General features: G+C 36.1%; 2 protein-coding genes across 4 annotated transcripts in view; one reads left to right on the top strand and one right to left on the bottom strand.

Moving 5' to 3' along the window:
* Positions 1-12,376, bottom strand: part of LOC121861412 (GPI ethanolamine phosphate transferase 1-like) — a 29,800-nt gene extending 17,424 nt beyond the window's left edge. For 2 of the 3 annotated variants that reach the window (XM_042359104.1, XM_042359105.1), the window contains exons 1-10: positions 11,303-12,314; positions 10,428-10,648; positions 9,286-9,517; positions 8,663-8,790; positions 7,376-7,602; positions 5,328-5,555; positions 3,982-4,122; positions 3,068-3,191; positions 1,466-1,641; positions 579-769 (exon numbers count right to left, since the gene is read on the bottom strand). In XM_042359104.1, the coding sequence (XP_042215038.1) occupies positions 579-769; positions 1,466-1,641; positions 3,068-3,191; positions 3,982-4,122; positions 5,328-5,555; positions 7,376-7,602; positions 8,663-8,790; positions 9,286-9,517; positions 10,428-10,648; positions 11,303-11,517 (1,883 nt within the window). In that variant the 5' untranslated portion in view covers positions 11,518-12,314. The other variant, XM_042359103.1, reaches the window with a different exon arrangement.
* A 681-nt stretch (positions 12,377-13,057) lies between these two features.
* On the top strand, positions 13,058-19,177 carry LOC121861414 (signal recognition particle 14 kDa protein-like). The gene is made up of 4 exons (XM_042359112.1): positions 13,058-13,114; positions 16,182-16,254; positions 17,094-17,233; positions 18,298-19,177. Exons 1-4 carry the CDS (start codon positions 13,085-13,087, stop codon positions 18,415-18,417), a joined length of 363 nt encoding a protein of 120 aa, XP_042215046.1. The 5' UTR covers positions 13,058-13,084; the 3' UTR covers positions 18,418-19,177.
* The last annotated feature ends 1,992 nt before the right edge of the window (positions 19,178-21,169 follow it).

Genomic DNA, 21,169 nt, shown 5'->3' with positions numbered 1-21,169 from the left:
CGCCGCTTCCCGCGTAAATGACCAAATTTACCAAGTAATTAAAGCATTTCATTCTAGCAAGGCACCACGTAAATGACCAAGCGCGTAAACAAAAGCCACGTAAATGCAGACTCTACTGTACTGTGCTGTCCCCCAACGAAATTGCAGAAATGCACACATTCTCAATCAACAAATATGCTATCCACTCAGTCTTTATTTTATTAGCAAATGTACAGTATCGTTCAAGATTATTCGAACACTGCTGGAGACAGCTGGCAACTCAAGGCTATTTGTTTACTATAGTACGTAGTATAATATAATACAAAATAACAAAGCCCAACCATTAATTAAGCAACGGGGAACTAAGTAACCAATCACAGATCACTTTTACATTCATTTATAGTTTTTACTATGTACTATAGTAAACAAACGGCCTCGAGTTGCCAGCTGTCTCCAGCAGTGTTTGAAGAATCTTGAACGAGACAGTACATATTATGTATAAAACATACACACACAATATAAAATCACATACAATACAGTACCAACAAATTTCAACACACTCCCTAATGCACAGAGCAATGAATTAGTATTAAACTTACACCCAGGGATAATATGGCTCCTTGCCAACAACAGGCATATAGGTAAAGGAGGCAAGTAATATGCATGCTCCAATCCATACAAGCCTCATGGATCTCTCCACTGCCCCCTGCATAGAGTACATAATGACTGGCCACAGCCCGATACACAACAGTCCCACGGAGAGCATTGGTCGGATGAAGAAGGCCATCACCTGTAATAGCAATGGAGTCAATAAGATAAGTTTTATTATAATATTACTTACTTATTTACAGGAAGAACAGTACCCTTAACAACTACCTGTATGTATGTACAGTACTACAGTATTGCCACAACCTAAATTACTGTAAGGACAAAATTTTAAAACCTAAAACTGTTTATTACACAGAATAAATATGTATCTAGAACCTCTACAGATGGTAAAATATCATTATATAATTACAGTAACGCTTCAATAGTTTGGATTTCAATATTTCAGAATCCAGACAAACATGGATTGTTATTAGACCTGTTTAAGTTCATCGTATGCTGTAATGTTGGAGATTTTGTAATTACTGCATAGTGAAAATACAATAATGTACGGTACTCCAATATCCCGAAAAATTGCTTTGTTCAGAACTTCTAAATTATCAAGGTTGTACTGAAACAATAATTCATGAGAAGTACAGTCTGACCTCTATATAACGGACTACAGTATAAGGGAGAGTGTATCCGTTATATCAAGGTCCATTAGACGTGAAACCTCCATATAACTGACTACAGGTATACCCATTAAATTGATATCCGTTAAAAGGAGGTTTCAATTAAAACAGACACAAACTAACAAAATTTTTTACTTTCCTAAAAAAACAAACACATTATCATGCTTTTATTTATATACCTGTACATCATATAAGATTTTTCCACCTACCAAAATCTCAATCCCAAGGAAAATGAAAAGAATGCGTATGGCCACTTCCCAAACCATGTTGAAAGACGATACGAGGAGCCAGGCAACTCTCAAGGGGGCGCAGCTCTGATGAACGAGGGCCCATAAGCCGACTGGTGTCATTAAGTACAAGTAATGCTGCCACGGATGCTGCTGCCCTGTACGGTATAGTTATGCTCTAATTACAAACGGAGAACTGAAAGAGTATATACTGTACAGAGTTTGTTGCACAGAGTAATGCAAATATCTAACGTGATGAGTGAGCAAGATTTCCAAGATGCAATACATTCTCTTGAAATAACTTTGAAGTGAGTGAAATAGTTACCAGGTGAGGGGGAAGGAACCAGAGTGTGAAGCTGTAGAATATATTTACTGGAGAAACCTTTGTTATGAAATGAAAGGTGGGAGGAGGAGATCCATGAGTGAAATAGAGAAATGAAACAGGCAGTGCAGAGGAAGATTGAGAGACACAAAAATTTCATAAAAAAATGTACCAATAGAAGAATCAGATAAGGAGGAAACTGGAACAGAGAAAGGAAAATAAAAATGGGTGAAAGATGGTGTAAGGTTCCAGGCGAGGAGAGGAAGTCGAACCATTATCTTATAGGAAACAAAATTATTACATAAAAACTAATACAAAACTACTGGTAAGGAAAGGGGAATGGACTAACAATAGCAAAACAAAAGATATAGAGGAGGAAAGAGCAGTACAGTATATAACACAAATAAGAGAAACACTGTAGCTAGAAGGAATATTTAGAAGATTTAATGATACTTAATAATGAAAAATTAGAGATAGAAGCACTTCTTCATACCGAAAGACGGAAATAGGATCAGGCAAATTAAAATTAATATAACAAACCGAAATGAAAGAAGGAAATGAAAACAGTAGTTCGTGGGTTAAAATCTGGAAAAGCTTGTTGGAAGATACACTGGAAAAATGGGAAACTATAGGCACCATTTACAGATCTTGAAAAGGCATCTGATTGGTTGAATTAGGAGGTATTGTGGGAGTAAGAGGAAGGCTGCGGTGAAAGCATTCTAACTGAGTAGTAAAGGCCTGTGTGAGGTTGCTGAGGTGGCGGTGGAGTAAGGTCCAACAGCTGTTTAACATATCTATGGATGGAATGGTAAGGGATAAGGTGCAAAACTGGAGCTGGAAGCTAGGATACAATGCTTGGGAAAGATGCAGGAGGAAAGGATAATAAATAACAGGTATAAATGGAGTAGAGGGAAGGGAGACTTCCTATATTGATGTAGAGAATGTAATGAATGCAGTAACGTATTTATTTAATTTAAAATCTTGATGAAAATAAGGGATTAATATTAAACCAGAAGTCAATTTTCTTTTTAGTAGTTTACATCAAAGGTATTTTGAAAACTCAGTACAAAATCACAAAATCTTAGATATTACATCAGGCTTCCAATTGTTTAGAATGTCAGTTACCATTGGTGTCCTCACTCCTGTATATAATTAATCTTCATCAGTTTCCACTTTAATTCATTCCTTATTTATATACCCCAAAGGAGACATATATCTATTCCCCACAATATGAGTCCATAAGAAGATTTGATGTTACTCACCTATAAGCTTGGTGAGGTTAGTTATACCCCAAACTATCAGCACTAGAGCCATCAACACAGATGAGCGCCACACCCTCCGGCCCTCTATGGTGCCCCCGGCCATCCTCAGGACAGCACTGTGATCCTTTTATTTCAGTAAAGATGAAGGATAAAAGCATCTGTATGAGTTATCTTAATATAGAATGAAAGAGAAGAAAAATACAGCATAAATACATGCATGACGATATATACAGTATATTAAATAAGAGAGATCTACATATAGAAAATAAACAGAGAAGATTCATTATTTCTTTCCTGGTTTAAAAATGACTAAAAAGTAAGGGCTCCCAAGATTATGAAAAACTTATTAAAATAAATAAAATTCCAATAAGCATTAATATATTTACCACTAAAACTAGGCTTGATTGGATATTGAAAAGAAAGAAATCTGTCAGAGAAAAACATAAGAAAAACTACATACAGTACTATGCATACAAACATACACAGCTCATTTGACATACAAAAGTATAATAAAACGTACAGTACTCCCTCAACACAATGACTGATCACACATCACTGTATTTCATGAATTAACCTAAACAATTTTATGACGATTGTAAAAAAAAAAAAAAGTTATCCAGCCAATCTAACATTTAATTCCTCTTTACCAGAATTAATATGCACCTATTTTTCTATTTCCCTTATGTCAACAGTCTCCACAGTACAGAAGCATAATAATGTAATGTACTGTACACAAAGTGGGGCACGTCATCCTCCCAGAAAGACTTACACTGAGAACATTAGAAAAGCTCTGTAACTGTATAGATTTCAGAACACACAAACACACACCAAAAAAATAAATACAAAATCTATTGCTTTCAAAATGTATTCCTCACACCATTTTAAAAACATTAATTTAAAACAACAGCACACACCCTCAACAGATGGCAGGTAATGAGAAATATCCAGCCTAGAAATCCCAGAGCAATGTGGACAGACAATGTCAAACGGTCATAGTGATGGTAGTAGTCCATGCCATGTTGTGTCAAGGAGATCAGACGAAGACTTTCACTGTTCTGTAAAGAGACTACAGAGGTATAAATAAAATTTAAAAAATCCCTGCAAACCACTTTTATAAACAATAATAAATTTTACAAAAAAGTCAGTTGTGAACATAATTAAAACAATAAAAAAGACAAAGATATCTGGGCTGCATGGGGAAACCAGTCTTTGGTCAATAATGCAATTAAAACAACACAGTGTTGGCAGCGAGCAGTATATGATTGACAGGGGCTCAACTGGGAGCCGAGGGACGCCTGAACCCTAAGTCTGTTTTATGGTGTACATACATTGGATAGCAGAACATACAGTACATGCAATGGTACAACAGCATAGACTCATAGGCCTCAGCTTTAGCAACAGGCTCTTCTTCACTACACCCGATCTATTGGCGCTGCAGATGAGCCGAGAGAGAACCTATCACTAGTTTTGTAGTTTTATTAAACTTCTAGAATATAACCCAACCATACAAGTGGATGGTTCCTGGTAAACATCTACAAGCTAAACAAGGCTGTAAGTGATACTCAGTAAACTGCATCAGTTATATGAATACAGTTATTATAATAAATCTGGATTCATGTCTCATTACATTATCTTTGGATACTGTAAAGAACAGGGTACAGTATTGGCTGATTATATCTATACATGGGACAGATGTGAGATAAGTAACATTCATCATCATCAATGTTTTATGGTCATTTACCATGTTTGCGTGGGTTAGCCATGATTACCCGATGGAAGCCATTGGGTAAAACCAGAATAAGATGTCTCCCCCTCCTGCTCACCACCACAATCTCAGGGCACCAGCCCAGAAAATGCAGCAGACCATGGGATGGGTACAACTCTGGTGACCCAGTTGTAATTAAGCATGTTAAAGCAAAGTTTTATGTCTGATCCGCTTCCTAACACCAACCTACAGGGTGGAAACAGTTAGCAAGGCAACCAGCCTATCCTGGCAGGTCAAAAGCACAGGTTCTCAAGTGTGGGGGGGACCCAATCCAATTTTTTTAATCAATATTATTTTTTGTATTGGCTTTCCCCCAATGAGTCTGCAAATCTGTAACTTCCACAGTGATTACAAAATTTCATATATCAATTCACTAAATGGAGTCATCTGGCTACACATGAAATATCTCCCAATAAATTATAAACACAGACAAACTGGAATATATATTACAAGAGATAAAACATCTTACGTGATCACTAAGTTCATGTTACCTACCGCTTCCTCGTAGTCGGCATTTTTCAAGTGGTTACGAATAGCTCCCAGGGATTCAAGTTCTCTATCTGGTGTGAGGCTCAAGTATGGCCAGTAGAAGATGGGTAACGTTTCTTCTTCCTTTTGGGCTCTTTTTTGTTGGTACTGAGCAAGCATCTGGCGAGTGTTGGCAAACAGAGCCTCTGCTTTGTATTCATCCGATGTTCCTAGATACTCAACATGTAGTACACCCTGTAAAATACACTAGTATATAAATCAAACTGAAACCATTTACCACTATTGGGTGATATGGATCAAGGGGATATATATAGGAGAGTGATGTATGATAAATTTATAAGGCAATAGGGAAAGAACAGAAAGATCAAGTAGAAATATTACACACACACACACACACACACGTATAGAAAGTGAGTTTGCCGTGAATCCAAAATTAAGATGTTGGTCCATTCATGCTAACATTATCATGAAAGAAGCAACTCGACTGTACTGTATATAACCCACAGCCATTCTGCAAGCATTACTGTACTTAATGTGACATCTCTCAACCTCACTAACTCACCTATGTGGCCTATCCCTCTTTTTCTTGGGTGTCATCTCTCTACTGCCTTCAACTGTTAAAAAATCTCTCTGACCAATCTCTCATCTAAACAGCCACATCACCTGACTGCACCACTCTTACTCACTCAATTCTCCTGTACTTTTTGACTCTACATTTCCTTGTATCTAATTAGTTTCCCCTTCAATATACCAAACACCCATGAAAGAAACACAAAGAGAAACGAGTGTTAAATCTGAATGGAGACAAAGAGGGGTGCTTCAGGCATCCGGGAGTGAGTGGATAAGTCAGCTGAAGAAAAGGAATAATTAGTGTAACTGTATTGAGCAATGTATGGAAAAGAAAGATTTGTATCAAAGGAGACAGAAATGGGGATGTATAAAGGAACATTCGAGCCAAAAAATACTATATAGATATGTAACGATTCTAGTTGTGAGAATAAGCATACTGGAATTTTTTTTTCAATCATGACAGGCCCTACGTGTGTCAGTCATAATCTAGAGGATGGTAATGAATATTGTGGACCTATTAATAAGTTAAATTCTCTAATAGGTATGATGAGTGGCCAAAGTGCTTGGGTAACATCAAAAACATACTATGCCACTTGGAATCTATACAGTAAGACCCCCAAGTACTGGACCCCCAGAGTAGCGACATACTGTATATGAATAACAACACGAATCTTGGAAAAAATTATTTAAAAATTCGAAAAAGTATCTTGCAGGTCATTGTTATTGTTGTGGAGAGATGCAGCATACACCATGTGGCCCCTCCAGTCCAGCCTTCATCACAACAACAGCTGTGCTGCACTCAGTCTATGTGTGGCTATTACTCAGTGCAGACGTGCCTGTTCTCTAATGACATATAAATAACACACATTGTGAGAACAATGCCCAAGCAAGTACATTTGGGTAAGGCCCCAAAGAGCAGAAAGCACTACCATGAAGGATACACTTGAAGTGCTAGCCATGGTTGATAATAAACGCTCTGTTCCCGAGACAATGCAGAAATTTGTAATTCTGAATTTACCAAAAACATATCATAAGTGTGATCCCATACACACCTGCATAATCTTCACCACACAACACACGTCTCCAGGCAGCTGTGGCCCTGAATGGCTTTGCATATTGCCACTGACTCAGAGAATGAAACTGTAAAAGTTGTGGGGAAATCATCTGAATACCCTAATTGTCAGAGGTATATTGTACACATCTACATAATCCACTTTATCTCTCACTGTACAAGACCATCCATGCCACATGATCATGGAGAACCTAGTTACCAAATACTAAAATGGAAAGTATCTGTCTTGAACTAATTTAACATGAGCATAAACTCGCTGTGGTGTTCCATGCTGATATGGACGTCCAAAATAATGGATTCTGTCTGATTAACAACTTCGCTGTGGTTTAATTAGCCAAGTACTTGGAGTTTTACCGTAATTAATTTCCCCAGTACAGTGCATACCATTATAAATCTTGACAAAATTACTCACAACACTGTTAACTGGGATAGGGATACCAATGATGGATGCCATAAGAGGAGAAATGTCAGCCTGGTGAAGATCGTGTCGACGTACGCCAGTGAGTCCCCACTTCTCCACACGAGCATCATAGATCATCTTCTCCTTGAACTCAGAGGGATCTTTTGGTAAGGCTACACCAGAGCCCCAGGCTACAATGGGTGTTTCAGTTTCACTTGGGTCTCCCGCTCCATGAGAACCTGTAAATTAGATCTTGAATAGTTACCGATTACATTTCCCTGACCTGGTGATCATATGGGAAGAAACCTAATAAAAGTCTAACTCATTGATAAAATGTTTGTCTTGGACATATTATATTTTTTTTCTCTCTTTCCTCTTCTGTTATTTTAATGGACAAAACCAAGATTCAATACAGATGCTCTCTTAATTTCCTATAATCCAATCATCCCCCACAGATCTGTCAATGTGATGCCTTCTCTGTATTTGTTAGTGTTGCTAGCACCATCAATTTAACATTTATATCTATCTCTCTCTCTGTCTCCTTTCTCAACTTACTATTAGCACCTTTCTTTAGTTCACATTTGCTATTAACATTCTCCTAGAACATATACAAAGATTCATTATTTTTCTTCTGAACTGCCCACCATGGAAGCACCATCTGTAGACAGTACAAGAACACCCAAGTTAACGAACAGGTTAGGGACTGAAGGACCGGTTTATAAGGCAGATGTTTGGAACCCGAAAGCTGAATTCCCATACAAACTATGTACTCATGGGGTTACTTCACCTCAGAGTACATAGCAAATAAGTCCATGAGTGCACTAGCCTGGCTGGAACCCAAACAAAGACAAAGTTTGATTCGCCCAACTCCATGAATGATAATGTGAGCTGGATCACTAAAAAAAAATTCTTGTTAAATTTAATACTGTACATGTTCAGTCATTGAAATTTTGAACCCTAAAATACTTTGATCATTAAAATTAATTTTAATTTGCTGGGAACTCCGTCAGCATATTTTATAAATTCTATTCAATTCATAGAGCAAAGCACAAACAATTACTTTAAAATTTAATAGGAGACAACTTTTAATGTAAAATGATACAAGCCTTACAAGACCGTATACACAAGTACCTATCCTAAATCTTACAAGTATTTTCTGCTTAACCCTTCGTGTACAGGGTCAACTCTGAGTTAAGTATAATTGTCAGGCATTAGCCAAATAAAATATGAAAAGTGGCATCCCCATAGTGAAGGGATAACACAAGAGAGGTCCTGAAGACTTTGACAGTGTATACATACCCCAGTCAGTCATGCCATGGTCTGAAGTAAAGATATAAGCTGTTTTTTGGTCCTTGTAGAAATCTTCAAACATTTCCACTAGTCTTTTAACTCCTTTGTCAACAATTAGAATATTTTCCAGGTATTCCCTGCAATTATTTAAAAACATTAAAATATAAGTACAGTATTGTATTATTGTCCTAAATTCATAATTTTACAAAACAAAAAGGTGAAATACTTGTATATTGACTAAAATCAGTATTTTTTTCTACAGTATGAGCCTTTGTAAAACCTCTGTGCAAGTAGACAAAATGACTATATTAATGAACACAATCTGAATTTCAACACCCGACACGCCAATATGAAGTGGTGAAATTATCACAAATAGTGTCAATCTACCAGACCACACCAAATAATTATTTGTCTAGTGTCCAGTAATGAAGCTGAGGGTATGATCCTTAAAACTCATTTAATAAAAATGCCAGTGAAGAGTGATCCAAGGATGACTACCAAAGCTTTCCTTTTCACGGTAAAATCCTACAGAAAGATGTGGAGTACAGTACTGTACTTGGGTTCATAATTTTACCAAGACTGACTAACAAGTGTTTTCCTAACATGTCTTCCAAACAATAACATTCACATACTCTGAATGAGGCTTGTGAGAGTGTCCATTTGTGTCAAGTCCCAAAAGATGAAGGAAGAACACAATACGATCTTCGTGCAGCCGTTCATTGAGTTTCTTGTCCTCCCCTGCTTCTTTAAAAAAAGCCTCTACTTTCTCAAATACCCAAGTGTCCAACTTGGAAGCATCACTTCTGGCAAAATCTTCTTCCTCAGCCTTGTACATGAATGTTTCAATGTGTCCTCTTTCCGAGCCTGCAAAAAAACAAAAATAATAATAAATAAATAAATAAAAATAAAGAAAGAATATGATATAATGAATAAAATCAAAGTTCCAGAATAAAGAGATGGTGATGAATAAATACTCTGTTTGCAGTAAAGTACATTATTTCATGAAATATATTAAATACATCAACCAAAAATGTCTTAAAAATTATTTTAGGAAACTGCTTTCAAAACAAAAACAGATGTTGCCTTTCCTATCTTAATTGGAAGATACGGTCCAAGTTTGATGTGAACTAAACAAAATTATATTTTTGAAATAAAAAAACTCGAGCCATCAGTGGAACTCTTATTAAAAATATTAAGTGCATGATTTAAAAAGTAGTCAAAAAGATAAGTTGTGAGATACATCAGCTTATCATGGGTATCTCATGCAGTCACATGACAGTAGTGACCAATCATAGCACATGGGCACTGTGAGCCTACTTACCCACACACCCAGCATGAGTCAGAAACAGTATGCAGTTCTCAGAAACTCATTCACATGCCCTGAATGGACAGATTTTTCACAGAATTCTCAAAAAAATTTCCAGCTATTGGAGAGTTCCAGGATCGAAGATTCCGGCTAAGGAACTGATTACGGTCCTGTACTGTACTACAACCACCTGTTATCTTCTACAACACCAAATTATCAGTGAATCATCAATAACTTGTATGTTGACTCCCTGGCTCCGTTTTGTATTGAAAGTTATTGTTAAACAACTTACTCCACAATGTATCTAAAACTGTAACTAATTTTTGTCCAATTTATATGTTCAGCCTCTGGCTGCTGTACTTTTCAATACTTAGTTACAGTATTATTATCACATGCAGAGAGAGAGAGAGAGAGAGTGGCAAACAAATACACAGATTCTTCCCTCTGGTACAGTACTAAATAACTCACCTGAAGCAAACATTGGAAGAATATCTGGGCTGCCCCAACACCAAGTATGGCGACTTTCATTGAAAACAGAATCAAACTCAACAGGGTTCTCCTTCCAGCCTTTAGCAATGGCACTTGGATCTTCATAGAAGCCTGCGATGATGGCAACATGGCCAGGTCGAGACTCTGTGGGCACTCGTGTGTGCGAGACTCCCCAGGTTCCCTTTGTTTCTATTACAGATCTGATACAGGAAAATCATGATTAATATTTATTTTACTACACGTTTTGTCTGAAGTGAAAGTCAAATAAAACAATTAATTTAAAAATAATTATCTAAAAGACACCTACTGTATTACTAAAGCACAATATTAAAAAAAAAGGAAGATTGGTGAATTCTCATTCTATTCTTCCTCTGAGATACAGTATACCAGTCAAATATACAGTATATGCACAAAGACTGACACTGACTGTACTGTGTGCGCTTGATGCATGCTCTTGAGGTCACAGGTACAGTTATGAATAAAAGAAATTCAGCAGGGGAGTGTAAACTGCATCTGCTTCATAATTAAACTAAAAAATCAATATGTGGTGTGGAAAGAAAACTGCAAACTTTTAATTGCCACCTTTTAGTAACACTGCCAAGTCTCCACCTACCACTACATCACCTCCCTCCCTGTGGAGTAATTTTTGTCCACAACTGTATATGTCTGTACCTTGTTCTTATCATAGTTTAATATACTGTATATATTTGTATTCGTGGCCTTTTAGGTTTAAGTATATCAAAAGATTCCATAAAATTTTTTATAAGTAATAAAGTGATGCTTCTTTTTACACCTCTAGTTACCAAAAAGTATGCAAATATTACTTTCTGAGACATACTATATAAGTACTGTACCTGAGAAATGGTGCCCTTGTAGTTTGGTTTGTGTAGTCATAAAAAGCGTCCGCTCTGAGTCCATCGGCAACTACGAGGACGAGTCTCTGAGCCGCTGGCTGCTGCTGGTGCAGGTGTGGGGTCATGCCCTGGCTCAATGGTGTCCGGAAATAAATATCAAACACCGACCCAAAGAATATCAAGTGAACTATGAAGCCAACACCAAACAGCCACATCCCGCAACAGTCTCACCCAAGAGAACAAGTCCTCTCCTTATCTTCCGGGAACTTGGTTATGCATCTATGTTAACTAGATGACTGTGTGAGAGATAAAGAGTTAAATAATGTAACCTCACTCTATCTACACTATTATACTGTACTGTTATCTGATCACAGAATATGCAACATATTATATTTTAGGGTTCATGATGAAGAAATTAAAATCACCAATATTATGAAAACTACAAACCCTCAACCTGTTTTGACATTTCTGTTAGGTATACAATAAAAGAGTATATTACAAGTAGTTTTGACAATTTTAAGACACTTTTCTTCGATGACATTTCCCTCACAAATGCCTTATATATGCTGGTAGGTCCAGGAGGGTGGATCCCCCAGGTTAGGTTAGGTTAGGTAATTTGTGATGGAAACGTCATAAAAGAAAAGTATCTTAAAATTGTCAAAACTAAGTATAATAAAGATAAAAATTCCTACAACTCGAGTGTTAAGTTAAAAATTTACCAAAAAGTGACCTGATTTTGGGTGACCTGTACCACTGTTTGAGACTATATATATTAACCCATTACTATTCCCACATACTCCCACAAATACAACAGTTAACAAGTATATAAACACTGGTTATATCAAGAAGGAATAACCTTGTTCCATGACATATATCTAAATATACCTCAGATAATACCATACAGTACAATATAACCCATTGAATATTAAATACGATGACATAACACCTTCAGTACTCAAAGGGTTAATATTACTGCTCAATGACACAATAAGATAGAGATAATAGGAGCCCATTACACACCCTCCCTCACTAGACGTTAACTACCGCACTGCAGAGTTAAAACACTAAGGTTACTTTAACTAACTGTAGTGGGAATAACATATACTAATTACCCTAGCCTAATTGGGTGGTTTAGCAGTATTTTTGCTTTGTATTAAACATTGATATAAATTTTATTTAATATTAATTACATTGTCGTGGTTAATATATTTTACAGATGTTTATTTGGTGAAAATATATGTTAAGACATTTGTTTCTAAGAAGTTATGTTTTTCTTATAGCATCACACTTAATTATCATTTACCAAAATTAGCAACACAGTTGAAGTAGGAGTTTATTAATGGATATAATATACCTCTAGAGTTTTCCCTTGTAATACCTGAATCAAGTTTTATATAAACTTCCAAATCAAATTATTTCCAAACAGATCAGATAAATAGATAAAAAAAATATAGAATCGAACCTCAATAACAACTAGTTTTCATAGATCATTAACCTTTAATATTATAGGAAAATAATAAGTTCTTGGTGCATCCAGGGCCAACCTAAGGTGTATTATGTTAGAAAATTACCGCGAACATTGCACCTCAAACCATTTATTTATTTATTGATAATGCAAATATATCAAGGTTAACAATTTGAATTAATATTATATATAACTCCGTATTTTTTTATTTAGTTGATTTATGGTTGTTTTTATTAAATAATTTGATTAATAAAAAAAAATTGTTTAGTGATCATGATTGAGTGTATATTCCAACATAGTTCGTTAGGAGTGACAACATGGCCAAGCTACACCTCACCAACGACGTGGTAAGACACTCTATTATATTAACTTCTTTCTCTACTCATGATGTTACCAAGTTATTTGTGATAATATTAATCTTTTTACCGATTTTTGTTTATATACAGAATATGGATAATTTTATTGGGAGGTGTGTGACGTTGACAGCTGTGTGGCGTTGGCTGCTGGTTTAGTTGTCAGAAAATATATTTAATAAACTGTATATTTCTTTTAGGTGAAAATAGTTTTACAGATTCACACACTCAGTGGTTCAACGTGTACATAAGCGGTGTAAATTGTGAATAGAAACAAAATTATACACTGGAAGTTGTTTCACCTCTGGAGTCGCCTTACAGGACCTCTTGACCTTAGAGCAGCTGGTGGTGGTTAGGGTTAGTTACTAACTAATCTTGATCACAGAATAGATTTATCTTATGTCTTCTGTGGTGATTTAAAAGAGTATGACCGTTAATTTCGTCGCTGACATTTATTTAAGGAGATATAACCCACAACCACTTTGAAGATAAGGGAATGTGGGATTAGAATACACCAAAATAAAACACCAATCAGACCTTTGAGAACCTGACCTATGCTCAAGTAAATCACATTAATAAAAAACCAATAAAACCAAACCTAACCTAACATAATTTTTCTAATGAAACTCTGCAAGTGACGTAAAATAATTTATCAATGTCAGCACAGCTCTTTCCACCTGTTCAGCCATATCTGGTTATTCTGGTACTGAAAAATCAAATCTCTACTCCTGACACCCACACATTGTTCATTGGCTAAGACAAAAAACTCTTGCCCAATTATAAGTCTCCTATCACTATAGCCAGTGTTGTACGCGTCAACGAAAACAAGTGGCGCCATGAGCATAAACGGCCGAGAAATTTTATGCCGTCAGCGTCGGCGTAAACGATTTCATAAATTGACGCATTAACGTCAGCGTCAACGAGTTTTCAGTGACGTACAAATGCAGCCCTGAAATGCGTATTCTCCTGTGTATGGGAGTAACATGCAAAATCAAAAAATATTAATTCATTTTTAATCATTTATTATGATTTATGTTATATCATTTTAATTATTCATTTGTTCCCCCGCAAGAATACTAGCATCTCAAAATGCTTGTTGCTCATTCTACTGCGCTTGGGCCTCAAGAAGGTCCTTGCTCTGTAGAAAGCTACGCAGGTGCGCGGGCGGTGGGCGCGGCAAAAATTTTCCCGGTCGTCTTTATAACAAGATACTTGAAAACCGAACTTGGGAAAATCGAAAATTTAAGAAGTTGACGAACAAAATGACCCTTGACGCTCCTCTCGGGTGAAAAGTTGACTGCGTCACCTGCCAAAGAAATTGGTGGCGTCAGCGTTAACAAAAAGTTGCCACCTTCCATTGACGGCGTTAAATTAACGGCGTCAAGGTACAACACTGACTAGAGCCAATAAGAAACTCCCACACCACCCCCGCACATGTGCTGTAGACGCTTAAGAAGCCAACACGAAGGTAAAGAGCACTGCGAGATGGGTGGTCAGACCTTCTCTGTGAGACGTAAACAACAAATGGCGACACTTGTGACTGACCAAATCTAATAATATTGAAAAATTAATATCCCGGTTATCCTTAATTTCCGGCGGGAATATCACAGAAGAAAAGGGTCTTAGAGTTGTCTATACATTATGAAAAACATATTAATAACAGCGAGAGAAAGACCAGTGCATTATTGAAATTTCACCAAATCTTTATTTATTATTTAACCAGTGGAGTAGCATTAAGTGAGGTAATGTCTAAGAACGGGATGTGCCCATTTCGTCACCACATTCCTGCCCATCAATATATGCACAAAAATAAATGTTGCTTGGGATAGAAAATAATAAAAAACACTTAAGACAATTTATTAAAGACGAATATAAAAACTAAAAACATGTTAACACGCCAGCAATCATCTCACTGCTCGGTGGTTTATGCAATGGTGCCAAATCACCTTCATTTGTTCTGTATTGTATTTGGTTTATTAACCAATGTCAAATCTTTTTTTTTTTATTTATCAATTAATATTCATGTATAGTAGTAACACAATAATTCTTCATTTGTTTTTATATAAGCTTTTGGTAGAGCTCCCTTTTACTTGGCTTATATATAAATAAGTTAATGGTGTTTTTGGCCAATTGGCTGTTAATGTTCATTCAGATCATTATACAGTGATCCCTCGGTTAACAAACGCCTTGGTTAACGAAATTTCGGTTAACGAACTGCCTTCCATAAGAATCTTCAATTCGGTTAATGAATTTCTTACGAACCGAACTCAACATGTTTTCGCTTGCACTGGCCGGGCAACCAGCTTTAGTATCAGTCCGCCAATACATTAATCGGTTCTAGGGCTTAAATTCCTTACTATTTTAGTAAATATCAAGAAGTTTATATTATTCAATAATTTTAAAAGTTTAATATTCAATTTTTTAGTCATTTTAACAATTATTGAACATAATTGAAGGTAAAGTGACTAGTTTAATGCGCAGCATCCAGCCTCTTAACACAGCAAACAGGCGTTAGTCTCTCTCTGTTTTCACTGGAGGTAACATCTTGCTTGAGACTCTCTTCAACTAAACGCTTTTTTCTGTGTTTCCAAGCAAATTATTGGTCATTTTGAAATATATTTTACATATTGACAATATATAATGCAGTGCAGTGTTGATTTAAAGAAAATAATCTTGAAATACACCGAGAGAACTAAAATTTTATGGGTGAAATGGTGCCATGGGGTGACTTCTCTTCCACCCCAATGCCTTCTCTTCTTCCTTCTCCTCCACCCCCATTCTAATTCCCATCATCATCATCATCATCCAGGAGCCTTCTACATACACACCTCAAAGTGAGTGAACTTTTCTACCATTTTTGTTGAATTTAGGAAATTTTCGGTGAGCTGGAACCAATTACCCAAAAACCCATTGAATCAATGGTTTCGGTTAACGAACAACCTGCTGGAACGGATTGAGTTCGTTAACCAAGGGACCACTGTACTTACTGTACTAGTAGAATGCTTAATGTAATTTATATACTGTACTGTACATCGTCATTGTTTTCGTTTTTTTTTTGCAGTTTATGTCAGAGCTGACTCTGATGTTTCACAATGCCCGAACACACGGAGAAGTTACGACCACAATAAAAAGATGTGAGTTTAATGGCTACAGTTTAACTCCAAAGAGTTACCTGTTAACTACACTGTATACCATCATGTGCCACTTCAGATTACAAATAGTATTTTCTCTTGAAGCCACAACTGAGTTTTATTAGATAAAGTTAATATTTGTACACTGAAGTTTGAAAGTTTTACCTACGGGTATTTGTATAAGTTGTAGAAACTAGGCAAAAAAATTTTATTACAGTACAGTACTGTATATTTATCTGTATCTGTAATATGTGAATCATAGAGCATCATCCAAAACATTAAGAGCATAACATGGTTAGGAGCATATGCATCAAATCTCACACTTACTATAAGAAGTCCACATAATGTCAGCATGTTAAGTGAAAAGGTAATGAAAACAGGTTTCATCATATTAAAAGGTGTTCAGCCGTAAATATAAGATTCAACCTGAAATCACACTGTATGGCTGAGCCCAGAACTAGACACCCTGCCTTTCACTGAAGAGTGTGAAGGTCAACAAGAACTGGAGTGTTTAATGCTTCACAAACCCTCTCTGGCTGAAGGGCAATTTGTTCACAACTCACTCTGCTTCCTTCCATAAGTGGTGAGCTGTTATTTTATTAATCTCTTTATGGGACTTGGATGTGACTGGGAAGTAAAAGTCAATTCTTGAATTAATCATAGTGTATGATGCCCAAAGGTTAAACATGGATTTTGATGTTCAGGACTAATACTGTACAGTACAGTAGCTACATTCACGAGTAACGTAGTTTTGGTCTCGGCTCTAGATTGGGATTTCAGGGTCAATTCTTAGATTTACATTTCAAGTGAAAACATAGTTAAACACTTTGATTCTCCTACAGATGATGGACGCACTCGCCCGCACCCTAAACCCAGAAAACTTAAGAATGGCAAGATGTCTAAAGTGAATCCCTTGCCAGAACCTGACGAGTATAGTTGCTTATTACGGGCCAAGAGCAAAGACAAGAAAATAAGCACAGTGGTAATATGAAGTTATTTTTTATGATCATGGGGTTCTGTAGAAGATTTATAATTTACAGTACCAACCACTTCTCTAACCATATCCAGGCCTTCAGTTAATATGACTTGCTATGAAAGACAGAAAGTCATTGAGCCTTGAGCAACAAGGTCTGGAGAAGGCCTGGTGAGGCCTGTTTTCTTTGACAGAAAACAGTTGAAGTTAAGTTTGTAAATAGTAGAGAGGTCATTGCCCCAAATAGTTTAAACTTTTGCTATTAAACTGGTGGGAAAATTAGCCATGTCAGTAACACTTTAACTAAGGCATGACAACAGGCAGCATTGTCATGTGATTATCACGCTGTGAATCGCAAACCATCCACCAGCCTCACTCATAAAATGGGATATCAGAATTTATTCCTCTAATTTTAAACATTTTGCTCATATCTTCTCAGTAATTATAATGGATACATCTAAATTACTCTGTGTGTGTCTGTGTGTGTGTGCGTGCATGTGTGTGCGTGTGTTTTTTGTGCATGTATGTGTTTTTTATATTTCTCGGTAGAACTGCTGTAATATTTGTTAAATATCATAATTTGAAATTAGATTAGAAATAGTAGCATTGGAATGAAGTTTCGTTTATCTTGCCCAGTTTAACATTGTAAATTATTTTGCAAAACTTTTATATGCAGTTTAGTCTTCTCATAAACCTTTGTTTACTGGTGTATATTACCGGTATTTAGGTTTAATATGTATGAATTTCATGTAATATTGTGCTATAACCCTGTGTTAAGTCCTAACTGCTGAAATTGTATTTTGTATATTCTGTATGTGTTTTATGTTAATTATGTTGTGGTATTATGAGTAAGTTTACCTATAATAAGTTTGTAATTCATGTCATACTTTGATAAATGGTAGAGGCAGCTTCCTGCTTACATGATTGTCAAAGGCTTCAATATCCTGTGAGCACTTTCTTGGGAATTTCATTTTTTGCTTCTTAATATATTATTGCCCCTTTCTATTTACGATATAGTACCAGCTTTAAAGAAGAAGACATTTCTGATTATCATCTCAAATTTCACTCCTCAGGTTTCAGCTGCAGATGCTCTCAAATTTCAACTTCAGTTCTCCCAGTTTCTCCGATCTAACATGGATGGCCTTAAGAAAGAAAAGAAAGCTAAGAAAAAGGTCAAGAAAGCTACTCAATAAATAGAAAGAAAGGAAGCTTTGGTTAACCTATATGGAAATGCATTAAGGTAATAAAAGAGTTGAGGCCATATAAGCAGACTATGCCAAGAAGAGCTTGGGTTGGTCTAGGGGCATTCCTTTCCTCTTTGGTCTTGGTGAGAAATATTTCACAAGGGGACTGCAATATTATGATGGCTGTGACGTATGAAATAAGATGCTTCATTTTGTTAAGAGATTGTGATGTACTGTACAGGCTTCATTCAGTTTGCAGTCTTCACTGTATTTTGTGTTGACTGTGTGGGCTTAAATGGTAGGAAAGGAAGGAATTTATTATAGTACAGTATACAGAACCTACTAATGGATAATGGCTGCTAATGGCATACAGAGTTGGTGAGTGGCACAGGCCTTTTTTGGTAGATAAGAACCCCATGTAATGCAATAATTGTTTGCATTATAGATTCGTAATTTTATTTATTTATTTTTTGCAAGTTACTGCTTGGCCTCACTTACAAATTGCAGTAAAATAACTACCCTTTTAACATTTCATTCTCAATGTCTGCTCACAGCTAGTATGTTGAGCCCTATTAAGTACTGTACTGATAATAATAGGATTGTAGGCTTCACAGGCAAATGAGCACTAAACATCGGTGTTGGGGGAGGGGGATCCATTTTACCTCACTATCTTAGGTCCATTGCATCGCGTCAATGAGGAAAGATTTAAAAAGAGACTAAAACAGGATTAGAAGGTAAAACTATTAAACTTTAATTATTTAAAAAAAAATACAAATTCCAATGGTGTATACAGTGGTCCTTCGGTTAACAAGCACAATTCGTTCTAGAAGGTTGCTCGTTAACCGAAACCATTGTTTCAATGGGTTTATGGGTAATTGGTTCCAGTTCACCAAAAATTGCCTAAAGTCAACAAAAAAGGTAGCAAAGTACACTTATGTTGAGGTGTGTATGTAGAAGGCTCCTGGATGATGATGATGTTGGGAATTAGAATGGGGGTGGAGGAGAAGGGAGAAGAGAAGGCATTTGGGTTGAAGAGAAGTCACCCCATGGTGCCATTTCACCCATAAAATTTTAGTTCACTTGGTGCAATTAAAGATTATTTTCTTTAAATCAACACTGCACTGCATTATATATTGTCAATATGTAAAATAAATTTCAAAATGACAATAATTTGACTGGAAACAGAGAAAAAAAAAGCATTTATATTGAAGAGAGTCTGAAGCAAGATGTTACCTCCACTGAAAAGACAGAGACTGACGCCTGTATGGTGTGTTGACAGGCTGTTTGGGGCACTAAAAAACTAGTTTCCCTGTACTTAAATTATGTTAAATAATTGTTAAAATGACAAAAAAAATTAATATATGACTTTTAAAATTATTGAATAGTACAAACTTCTTGATATTTACTAAAATAGTAAGGAATTTAAGCCCTAGAACCGAATACTGTATTGGCGGACTAATATGACAGCTAGTGTGCAAGCGAAAACATGTGGAGGGGCGCTCGTAAGGAATTCATTATTCGAGGGAATGCTCGTTAACCAAAGTTAAGAATCTTATGGAATTTAATTCGTTAACCGAAATTTTGTTAACCGAGGCGCTCGTTAACCGAAGGATCACTGTATATAAACGTGTTACTTGGAGCATAATTTTACAAATTTATGCCAAAATCTCAGCAGTCTGCTTGCATGACATAATCCTCATTGCAGATCATTTTACTGGCACATTGCAGATTGCCTCCATCACACTCCATATGTCAACTACATTGTGTGATCACGAAAAAAGTAAATGGTTAACTTTCTCATTATCATAATAGGATTGGATAAATAATTAATAATAGAACCAAGTACTGTACAAGTTTTCAAGGACCCCCAACATATCATAGAAAACTCCGAGTTCGGTTAGGGTGTTCAGGACATGTTGCATTCAGCTAGGCTAGCTGAATGTCGTGTTTTCTGGTGGTTAACAGTCTGTAGTCTTTCTCCAGCATTTTTGAGATCTTGATTTCCTTTACATTTTTTATGTATACTCATATAATCTACGTTTCTTTGTAAATAAATGGCCAGTTAAGTAACACTCGGCAAACCAGCACTTTTTGAGAATCCATTATGGCTTTGGTCCAGTGTACTGCATTGCTGTAGTGGAAATTGGATCATCTATTTTGAGTTTTCTTTTATTCTTGTGTACCAACGAAGGCTACAACTTTATTCAAGTGTTGGTGCCACTTAATACTGTAAAATGATGAGCTGCTCTAAAAGTGACCTGGTTTGTGTATGAAGCACACCTGGGCTGCAGATCGTCTCTTTGTATGCCACAATATGCTACCTGATGCCTTAAACACACAGCATGATGTGATGGGGGGGAAGGTACTGTTCCTTTGTAATGACTGTAAAAGTTTATCCCAGCTCTGGCAGCTCTACTTTAGAAGATTCTAGAAGTATATATTACAGTTCATAAAGTGATTAACCAAAAGTTTATTTTCACATCTTTTATTTGTATTAGTTCTTGTTAATATTCAATAAAAATTTATTTGAAACTTTCGGTTATATGGATAATAAAATATTGTTATGTGATTACATACTGTAGTATCATTTTGACATATTATATCCTAACTTAAACTTGTGTACTTCTGCAGTAAGATGTATTTGAATTTGTATGAACTTTGTGGCCTCATCCCAGCCAGTTCATACTTTTGGCCAGACAATACTGTGTATTTTTTATTTGTTTATTTATTTATTACAAGAGCTCTCTGTATATGTTACTAT

This window comes from Homarus americanus, unplaced genomic scaffold, assembly GCF_018991925.1.
Source record: "Homarus americanus isolate GMGI-L3 unplaced genomic scaffold, GMGI_Hamer_2.0 scaffold24260, whole genome shotgun sequence".
NCBI classification, from domain to species: domain Eukaryota; kingdom Metazoa; phylum Arthropoda; class Malacostraca; order Decapoda; family Nephropidae; genus Homarus; species Homarus americanus.
The sequence above is the reverse complement of the archived record's forward strand: the minus strand, read 5'-3'. Positions and strand labels throughout refer to the sequence as shown.

Coding starts and splice junctions, on each gene's coding strand:
- LOC121861414 (XM_042359112.1), top strand. CDS start 13,085: ATGGCCAAGCTACACCTCACCAACGACGTG. Junction 16,255..17,093: donor TACGACCACAATAAAAAGAT/GTGAGTTTAATG, acceptor ATTCTCCTACAG/ATGATGGACGCACTCGCCCG. Junction 17,234..18,297: donor ACAAGAAAATAAGCACAGTG/GTAATATGAAGT, acceptor TTCACTCCTCAG/GTTTCAGCTGCAGATGCTCT.